At 32.5% G+C, this 11,354-nt stretch overlaps 1 protein-coding gene across 1 annotated transcript; it reads right to left on the bottom strand.

Annotated features, from left to right (window-relative positions):
* Window positions 1-10,140: 10,140 nt before the first annotated feature.
* Window positions 10,141-11,082, bottom strand: LOC141489314 (olfactory receptor 51A7-like). The gene has a single exon (XM_074190025.1). It carries the CDS (start codon window positions 11,080-11,082, stop codon window positions 10,141-10,143), a length of 942 nt encoding a protein of 313 aa, XP_074046126.1.
* Window positions 11,083-11,354: the final 272 nt, after the last annotated feature.

Here is an 11,354-nt window from a genome sequence, read left to right on the forward strand (position 1 = left end):
AACAGAAGAGGAAATAAATCACTTAAATAACCCCATTTCAGGAAAAGAAATTGAAGAAATCTTATAAACTCGCTAAGAAAAAGTTTCCAAGTCCAGATGAATTCTACCAAACATTTAAGGAACAATTCAATCCTATCCTACATAAAATATTATAAAAAATAGGAGAGGAAGGAGTTCTGCCAAACTCCTTTTATGATCCCAATATGGTGCTGATACCTAAACAAAGAAACAAAACAGAAAAAAGGAAATTATTGGCCAATCTCCCTATTGAATATTGATGCAAAAATCTTAAATAAAAAATTTAGTAGTGAGACTATAGCAAGTTATTACTAGTATAATACTCTATGGTCAGGTAGGATTTATACCAGGTAGGAAGGGATGGTTCAACATAAGGAAAACATTCAACATAATTAAACATATCAATAGCAGAACCAACAAAAATCATATGATTATTTCAATAAATGCTGAAAAAACCTCTGATAAAATACAACAGCCATTCCTATTAAAAATGCTAGAAAGTTTAGGAATAAATGGAATTTCCTTAAAATAATAAATTGTATCTGTCTAAAAAATCAACAAATATTATAGTAATGGGAATAAACTCGGAGCATTTCTAATAAAATCAGGAGTGAAACAAGGATGCCCATTATCGCCATCACTATTCAATATATAGTATTAGAAATTCTAGCTGTAGCAATAAGAGAAGAAAAATAAATTGAAGGAATCAGAATTGGCTATGAGGAAGCAAAACTTTCACTCTTTGCAGATGATGTGATGGTATACTTAGAGAAACCAAAAAAAATTATTTGAAAAATTCTTGAAACAATTAACAAATTGAGCAAAGTAACAAGATATAAAATAAACCCACATAAATCATCAGCATTTCTACACATGAACAACAAAGCCCCAGGGCAAGAGAGAGAAAGAAATTCCATTTAAAATAACTGTAGATAATATTAAAAACTTTGGAATCTACCTCCCCAAAAAACACCAAAACTTTTTGAACACAATTGTAAATTATTCCTCACCCAAATAAATTCAGGTCTAAATAATTTGAAAAATTTCAAATGTTCATGGTTAGGTTGATCTAATATAATTAAAATGACAATTCTACCTAAATTGAATTACTTATTCAGTGCCATACCAATCAAACTACCATTTTATTTTTACTGAGCTAGAAAAAAATAGTAACAAAATTCATCTGGAGCAAAAAAAGCGCAAGAATAGCAAAGGAACTGATGATGAAAAACAAATATAAAGGAAGGTAGCTTAGCTCTATCAGATATAAAACTATACTATAAAGTAGCAGTCATCAAAACTATCCAGTACTGGTTCAGAAATAAAGTAATGGATGAGTAGATTAGGATAGGTTCATAAGAAACAATAGTAAACGACTACTTCAATTTACTATTTGACAAACCTAAAGACATCAACTTCTGGGACCTGAACTCACTATTTGACAAAAATTGTTGGGAAAACTGAAAAATAAATTTTATGGCAAAAATGAGGCTTAGGTCCACATCTCATGCCCTATACAAAATAAGGTCAAAATGGGTACAGGATTTAGACATAAAGAGTGACACCCTAGATAGATTAATAGACCAAAAAAAAAAAATACTCTGTCAGATCAATAGAGAGAGGATAAATTTATGACCAAACATGAATTAGAGCCCATCATAAACTGCAAAATCAATGATTTTTGACCATATTAAATTAAAAAGATTTTGCACTAATAAAATCAATGCTGCCAAAATTAGAAGGAAAGCAGAAAGGTGGGAAATGATATTGACAACTAGGAGTTCTGATAAAGGTCTTGTTTCTAAACTATATAGAGAATTGTATCAAATTTGAAAGGTCACAAGTTTTTCCTCAATTGATAAATGTTTTCAAATGAAGAAATTAAAGCTATATATAATCATATGAAAAAATGTTCCAAATCATTATTGACTAGAGAAATGCAAATTAAAATAACAATGAGGTATTACCTCATACCTATCAGATTGGCCAAGATGAGAAAAAAGGGAAGATAATCAATGTTGGAGAGATTGTGGGAGGATTAGGACAATGATGCATTGCTGGTAGAGTTGTGAACTGATCCAACCTTTCTAGAGAACAATATGGAACTATGCCCAAAGAGCAATAAAACTGTTCATACCCTTTGGCCCAAAATTGCCAATTCTAGGTTTATATCCAAAAGAAATTATAAAAAAAGGAAACGTCCTATATTTTCCAAAATATTCATAGCAGCTTTTTTTGTACTGGCACAGATTTGGAAATTGAGGGAATGCCTATCAATTGGGGCATAGCTAAACTCATTATGGTATATGAATACTATGGAATATTATTGTTCTATAAGAAACCATAAATGATCAGACTGTAGTGAAGTAACTAATGATTTATGGGATCTGATGCTGAGCCAAGGGTGTAGAACCAAGAGAACAATCTATACATTAACAATAACATTGTGAAATGAGCAACCTTGATGGAAGCAACTCTTCTCAGCAATTCAGAAAGCTAGGACAACTGTATTAGACTGAGTTATGGACTATATTATCCTGATACAGAGGAAGAAAAAAACAAAACAAAACAAAATACAAGAAAACAAACAACCTTTTAGCATCTGATGAACCCTTTGTATAAATTATCTTTTATGTATCTCTTTCCATTAATCCTCTAATTCCTCATTCCAAAAATAACTAATCTGTAAACATATTTATCAAAATATGTATATAGAGGGGGCAGCTAGGTGGCTCAGTGGATAGAGCACCAGCCCTGGAGTCAAGACCACCTAAGTTGAAATCTGGCCTCATACATTTAATAATTGCCTAGCTATGTGACCTTGGGCAAGTCACTTTAGTCATTTGCCTTAAATAAATTTAAAAAAACAAAGAAAGTTTTAATCATAATATGTATGTACAATGCTAATCTTGCTGTTCACTACTAAGGAAAGGGGGGAGAAGGGAGGGTGGAAGGAAATTTTCTAACTTAAAAATATACATGAACATATGGATAAAGATAAAAAAATGTTTTTAAAAAGACTAAACATGTGTATATAATAATAAACAATTCAGAAATTTGTCAATACAGTTGAGATGAAAGTAGGCATCAAACGATTGAATTTTTTTTTTTTTTTTTGGTTTTTACAAGGCAGTGAGATTGAATGACTTGCCCAGGGTTACACATCTAGGCAATTATTAAGTATCTGAGACCAGATTTCAACTTGGCTCCTCCTGACTCCAGGGTCAGTTTCTATCCACTGAGCAGCCTAGATGTCCTTTAAGATTGAATTTTAAAGTACTTGAACATGGCAGTTTAACCATAGTTTTGTGCTCATCAGTACACATATGAGAAGTGACCATTATATAATCAGGAATTTTTCAGGCAGTTGGTAAACAATCAGAACAAAGATCATTCAGCTTCTAAACCAGTGATATTATTTATTCCCTTTGAAAGAATTGTATCAGCCATAGCACAGTATATTTTTAATACCTTATTGTTCCTCGGAAAAAAGATTTCAGCTTTAATAATGAGTATTTGAGAGTGAGCTTAAATCCATTTCACTCTAAGTGATGATGCAATACTAAAAAGACAGTCCAGAACAGGTAAGAAATTACTAGAAAATTTTCCTAAAATCATAACTTGACAGCATTTGGAATTAATTTGAAAATACAATACTGGGAATAATGCAAGTTAATCATTTTAAAACATTTGTGGAAAAAACTATTTTACCAAATTAATAAAAACCAAACTGGGTTACAAATTGCAACTAAGGAATTTGAAATGGAAATTATTAAAATTTTTCAAGTACTGGGACTGACATGGACAGCATCTAGTTTTAAATTGCTTCTGATGAACAGCTAATTCCTAAATTCTATATGCAATTTCTTGTTCTTATATACACTTGAAAAAGTGAATCACTTTTTAATTAATGATTTTTTCTTTTTTTTAAGTATTTTTTAATACAGCATGAAAAGTTTATGATTCTACAAGAAAGCTGTAATATATAGTGTCCAGGAAATAGGGCACATGCTGTAATAATGACCTCATTTAGCAGTCTAGTTATCCTTCATAATCGAAGAGGACTGTGAGATATATATATATATATATATATATATATATATATATATATATATATACATGATATGCTCATTAAGTTTATTTTAGTGAGAGTATTGCTGTGTAAAGGCATCCTGCTCACTGTCTTTTTCAGAATCATTTCACATGATCTGATTTGATAGGAAAAAGGATTGCAGGTAAAGATCTTGATACTGTGGGAATCCCTGTCTTTATGGATGTGTTTTACTCCTGCAGGGAGACATCTCAGTGACCTGATAATTCTGGGCATGACACTAGCATGGTGATTTTTTGGCAACAGTTTTGTGAAAATATGTCATAACTAATCTATCTCTCAATGGTCTAATTATCTGCATGGCATTTTTGTGTTTTGACAATCTATGGGTAGTTTGGCTGAGCAGGCAGGGTTGACTGGGCCACTTCCTCCATACATCTCTAAACCTTTTTACTTAGTGTTTGTCTTTTAGCTATATGAGCACTTAACATATTTTTAAAAGTATTGGACTACCTGACCAAAAAAAAATCATAATTTTTTCAGGAAATAATCCAGGAAAACTGCCTAGAATCAGGGTGTGAAGTAGAAAAATAAAAGAATCCACCAATCACATCCTAAAGGAGATTCCAAAATGAAAACTGTTAGGAATATTATAGCCAAATTTTGCAATTCCCATTCAAGGAGATAATACTGCAAACAGCCAGAAAGAAACAATTCAAATATCATGGAGGTACCAGTCGGGATAACACAATATTTAGCAATGTCTACATTAAGGGCTCATAGGATTTGGAATAGTACAAGAGGAAGATGAATTTGAATATGTAATATATTTCTTTAAAAAGATGGAATTTTTAGGAAAGAAAGGAATGAACTGGGGAAAATGGAAAGGAGAGGTAGAATGGGGTAAATTAATTTACTTAAAAGAGGCAAGCAAAAGCTTTTGTAGGGAAGTGAAAGAGGGGTAAGGTGAGGGGGAATGAGTGAGCCGTTACTCTAATTGGAAGTGACTCAAAGAGGAAATACTATAAACATTCAATTGAGTATAGATATCTATTTTACCTTGGAGGAAAATAAGAGAGGACAGGGATGGGAGAAAGCAGAGGGGAAAGAGAAGTGTAGGTGATAGAAGAGAGGTAGATTGTGTCTGACGACACAAAACTTTTTTTCTTTATTTTTATTTTGTTAAAATTTTATTTAAGGCAGCAGGGTTAAGTGACCTGCCCAAGGTCACACAACTAGGCAATTATTAAGTGTCTGAAGTCATATTTGAAATCAGATCCTACTGACTCCAGGGCCAGTGCTCTTTACACTGCACCACCTAGCCGCCCCACAAAATACTTTTGAGGAGGGACGGGGGCAAGAAGAGAATGAATAGATTAAATGCATGTGGGAGAGGATGGAAGGAAATACAGCTAGCAACTATGGGAAAAATATTGAGATAAATTTCTCTAATAAAGACCTCATTTCTCAAACATAGAAAACTGAGTCAAATTTATTTTAAAAAATGAGACATTCCTCAGTTGATAAGTCATTAAGGGATATGAACAGTTTTCAAATGAGATTTTCAATGTAATTGATTTTTAAAAAGTTCTACCTCACTATTGACAGAAGAAATGTGAACTGGAACAATTCTGAGGTACTCTTATACCTATTGGATTGTATAGTAGGATAGAAGGAGAAAATGACAAATGATGGAAGGGATGTAGGGACGAAATTGAGACACTGCTGCACTATTGTAGGAGTTGTGAAATGATTCAACAATTCTGTAGAGCAATGTGGAACTATGCCCTAAGGTCTATAAAACCAAACTTAGTCTTTGACCTTGCAGTGCCGTTGCCAGTCTATATTCCAGAAGAGATGAAATATGGGAAGAAAAGAATCGATATGTAATAGGGATACTTGGGAAATGATGATTAGGATGCTCTCAGTAAAACATTTTCATTAGCAGATGCAAAGGGAAATGCACTTTATACAAAATAACAGCAATACTGCTGGACAATCATCTGTGAATCATTTACCTTCCCTCAGCCTTGCTGTGACCCTAGAGAACTCTGAAGGACTTATGATAAAGAATGCTATCCATCACAAAGACAGAACTAATGGGGTATGAATACAAATTGAAACATACTTTTTTTTTTCCAATTCATTTTTCTTGAGGTTTCTCTTTTTTTGTGGGGGAGGCAGGTTTATGTTTACTTTTATAGCATGTCTTTTGTAGTAATGTTTTTCATGGTTAACTTACACCAAGGAACCTGCCAAGGACACCAAGAAACACCAAGGAGGAATGGGGTGGGAGGAAGGGAGAGAATTTGGGACTCAAGGTTTTGGAAGTGAATGTTGTTTTTTGCTAGTAGTTGGGGGGAAATTAAAAATAAATTAAAATTAAAATTAAAAGAGACAGGGAGTCTCTTGTCCACCTCAATAACCCAAGACTAGTCATTAGGAGAAGTTTTTTAAAGCTCTAAAAGCTCATCAACTACTATGTTAGTTGTCTTTCTAGTATAAGATATAATAATTTTTGGATTAAATATTCGTTTAGTGTAAAACTGGAGCCTAGCAGAATGTTAGGGAAAGGGCATCTATTCAGAATGACAAACACAATGAAATCCATAATAGAATCAGGTCCTGTGCCTGTGACATATGGAGCATCATAAGTTGTTCAGTCTTTTCATCTGACTTTTTAGGACTCTGGGATTTTCTTGGCAAAGATACTAGAGTGATTTGTCATTTCCTTCTCCAGATTACTTTATAGATGAGAAACTGAGCAAATTAAGTAAAGTGACTTGCTCAGGGTCACACAGTAAATCAATGTCTGAAGTCAGATTTGAATTCAGGAAGATGTGTTTTGACTCCAAGTTCTGACACTCTATCCACTGTGTGTACCATCTATGAGGAACAATACTTGGCCTAGATGATAGGGTAATTGAATATAATTTGGCTAGAAATATTAATGTCAGTTTGAAAGGTTTCATTTGTCAAATGCAAGATTTTATATTTGATGCTACATGAAATTTAATAACCTCAAAAAAAGAATATAGGAATAAAATAGATACATTAAAAAGAGGTCTTATGTTAAGACAAAAGCTCTTACCAAAAACAGTATTAGGGGAGATCATAAAAGCTAAAACCAGACAATTTTTAATGCAAAATTAACTTTTATAAGAATGAAGTCAATGAAGACAAATTAAGAAAAATATATTGGAAAAAATGTTTACCTCAAATATCACCTATTAAAACCTTTAATGCAATGTGCAAAAAGAGAAATGTCAAATTTAGCCAACACTAGAAGTCATTCTCCAAATCCACAAATAGATAAAAGGATATTAGTAAACACTTTCCAAAGAAAAAATTGAAAAATTATAAATGACTATTGGAAATTTTATTCTAAATCACTATTAGCAAGAAAGAAGCAAATTTAAATAATGCTTAAGTTTCACTTCATTAAAATATTTTAAAATTTAAAACAAAAAGAAATATTCAATATTGGATTGCATATATCACAAAACATGAAATTTTAATGAAGCTCTGAAATATTCTAATTAGTCTGGTTATCAATTTAGAATTATGAAGAAAAAAAAAGGCGACATCTTTGAGTGAGATAACCAACTATTTCTCCCTACAATGACTGGCACACAGAGGATATCTAATGATGAATGTTGCTATTGTCTCTGGTTGCCTTTACTCTGTAAGTGCACATGTGTATATGTGTTTGTGAATGTGTGTATGTGTGTGTATATGTGTGTGTATGTGTGTGCATGCCACAAAGTAGCATTCAATCTGAGTTAATGTCCCACTTTCAGAAATTAATATTACATGAAGACAAAAAGGGAATGTGTGAAGAGTTCCTCAGAGTTTTGTATTTCATCCTAAACTATATATTTAACTAGGACAAGAATTTGGTCAACTCTGTAGTTTAGAAAAATTAATTTGAAATTTGTAGAGTTAGATTATAGAATGAGAGACAGAGTTCAGATTTCATGGACCAACCTAATCTTCTTCTGCCCCCCCCAAAAGGAGCTCTTTCCTCTCTGTTTTTCTGCATTAAAGGAATGATATATTACAGGTTTACCCACTCCTTCTTTTCCTAATGTATAGAAGCTAACTGAATGGAGTTACTTAAATCATCTACATTAATTTATTCAGTGCCAACTGAACCAAACCACAAATGATGATCCTTAATATATCGTCTTGTTTTCTTTAAAAAAAATAAAAACAAACAAAAAAACATCTAAATACAAATGAAGAAACAAAAGTTCAAGGTTTGAAATTTTACACACACACAAACACACATTTTAAATTGGAAAGGAAGGAAGTCAAATGGAGCCAGTCAGATGGCAACCTACAAAACAGTAATCAGTAAAATGATTTGCTGCTGGTTAAGAATAAGGAGGTTAACCACTGAAACAGGTTAGGTGCACATATACTGAGCCAGCTGTACCTACTAACCAGATATTGGATAAACGGAAAGAATGCAGCTAGAGAGATTCACTATTCAATAAAAACTGTAGGAAATTTAGGGAAGTGATATAGCAGTTACTCCAGTTAGACTAACATCTGGTATCTTATGCCAAGGTATCATTACCTTAGTCATATCATAAACAAATTAGAGAGCAAAGAAGAAATCTCCTGTAAGATCTCTGTATAGAAGAAAAGATTTATGATAACACAAGGAAAAGGAATAACTATTGAAGGTAGAATGGACAGTTTTTATTGCAAAAATTATAGAGTTTTAGCACAAGCAAAATCAATACTTGACATTTTTATTGAAAACAGTTGATTGTGGAAGAAGGAAAATACAATAATATACTCTGATTAAGATCTCATTTCCAAAATACATAAAAATGTATTTGCATTTATAAGAATTAGAAGCATTCCCAATTGGTAAAGACATAAGGCAAAAATCAGTCTATCAATAGCTATTAAAACTATCCCACATGACTAGTAATAGAGAATTGAAATTGAACAAATTCTTATGGTTCAATCTTATTCTCATCAAATAGGAAAAGATGACAGAAACTGGAAACTGTAAAATGTTGCAAGAACTATTGGAACAAAGCACATTGATGTATTATTATGAAAATGTAAATTATTTAATTCTATAAATAACAAGAAATACACCTCAGAAGTCACTGAATTATGAATATCTTTGATGAAATGTCATTACTAGTAAGTGCAAAAATATCAAAGAAAGTGGAAAATGATCATTATGCTCAAAAATGTTATTTTCATTTACAATAGCAAACAACTATTAGGGAATTACTGAACAACATAGACCATATGAATCTAATGGAACATTATATTGCCATAAGAAATGACAGAGAGGAATGGCTTCAGAGAAATCTGAGAAGATGCATATGAGCTGATACAGATTGTAAAAAAGAGAAGATGGAAATCAATTCATGTTGTAAAACTATTATAGAGACAAAGATCTCTGAAAAACTTTTTAACAGTTCAGTAGTCAGTCACAATTATAGAGAATTCATAATGAAAGATGTACTCATTTGGTTAAATATAAAATATAGATGATAAATTTTATATGTCAACAATGCAGCAATTTTTTCATTTAAGAATGCATATTTTTTCAAGTATATTCTTTTTTTTCTTTTTTATCCAGTATCATAAGAGGAGGGAAGGGAAAATAAATGCTTGCTAATTGAAATATATATGTGCATGTGTAAATATATGTGTGATATTACAAGCAGTGAGATAGAAAAAAAAGGAATCCTGAAGCAATGGATAATAATGTATTAAGGAAAATGAACAGAGACATCTAAAATTCTAGGGGAAAATATAAGGAATGGACCTGTAGAAAATGAAAAATAGAAGAAAGGAAAGAAATAGTAAAAATATTATGTGCCAACAAGTAATTAAAAATTCTGTGGAAAATCCATGTTCTACTGGAATATCTCCTTATATTTTATTCTCAACCTGAGATTAATTTGAAAGTTTGTCTATTCTGGACTTCTTGGGGGAAAGTAGATAAAATTTTATCCTTTAAGTTATACAAGGAAAAAACAAAGAAACAAAAAAACCTCTAAACAAAAAAAATTAAGTATTGCTATGGTCACTCATCAGACTATCTTCTGACACAGTTTTCCCACGATCTTCTCCCGGATTTGACGAGTCTTCACACAGTACACAATAGGATTCATCATTGGAGGAATCAAAACAAAGACATCAGCAATCAATATCCTAATAAATGGGGAACCTTGTTTGGCAAAGCGGTGGACAATAGCCAGGGTGACAATGGGCACATAGAAAATGAGCACAGCACAGATATGGGAAATGCAGGTATTGAGTGCCTTTAATCGCTCTTGATGAGATGCAATGCACAAAACTGTCTTCAGGATCAGTATGTATGACACTGAAATGATTGCTAAGTCCAACATGCCTACAAGAGCAGCAAAAAATCCATAAATTACATTGATCCTGTTATCAGAGCAAGCCAGTCTCATCACATCCTGGTGAAGACAATAGGAGTGGGAGAGGAGGTTTCTATTACAATATATTAGTCTCTTTAGTGTGATAGGAAATGGAAGTATGAGTAGAAGACATCTAATGGCCAAGATCAAACCAATTTTGATGATCCTATTGGTGGTGAGGATAGAGCTATATCTTAGGGGCCAATGGATGGCTATGAAACGGTCAAAGGACATTACAAGAAGCACTGAAGATTCCATGGCAGTGAAGGTATGGATGAAAAATTCCTGGGCAATACAGGCATCAATGGAGATTTCTGTTGCATTGAATAAAAAAATGCTCAACATGGTAGGTAAAGAAGAGAGGGACAGCCCAAGATCAGAAAGAGCCAACATGAAGAGAAAATAATACATAGGTTCATGGAGTGAAGGTTCTGTCTTGATTAGAATAAGGATTGTACAATTACCCACAGCAGCAATAATGTATATGAGACAGATGGGGATGGATATCCAGATGTGCACTTTCTCCATACCTGGGATCCCTATAAGTTGGAAGGTGGATATCTGGCCCAAAGATATGTTAATAGATGACATAGCAATGAGGGTTTAGAAAGACAACCAGAGTCAGTATGGCATATATTATTCAATCAGATGGGAAAACAGAGACTTAATTTGTTCCCAATCTAATCTTGAGGACTTTATTGGCACAAACATTTTTGCAAATTTAAATTAAATGAAGAATATTATTAGTCATATAAAACATACATAAAAACACTTTTAAAACTACTTCAGTTCAACAATGGAAGCACCTGTCCTGTGAGGTTATATACTTCCTTTTAGTGAAAATATTCAAAATTTGCCTTGAT

This window comes from Macrotis lagotis, chromosome 1, assembly GCF_037893015.1.
Source record: "Macrotis lagotis isolate mMagLag1 chromosome 1, bilby.v1.9.chrom.fasta, whole genome shotgun sequence".
Lineage (NCBI taxonomy): Eukaryota > Metazoa > Chordata > Mammalia > Peramelemorphia > Peramelidae > Macrotis > Macrotis lagotis.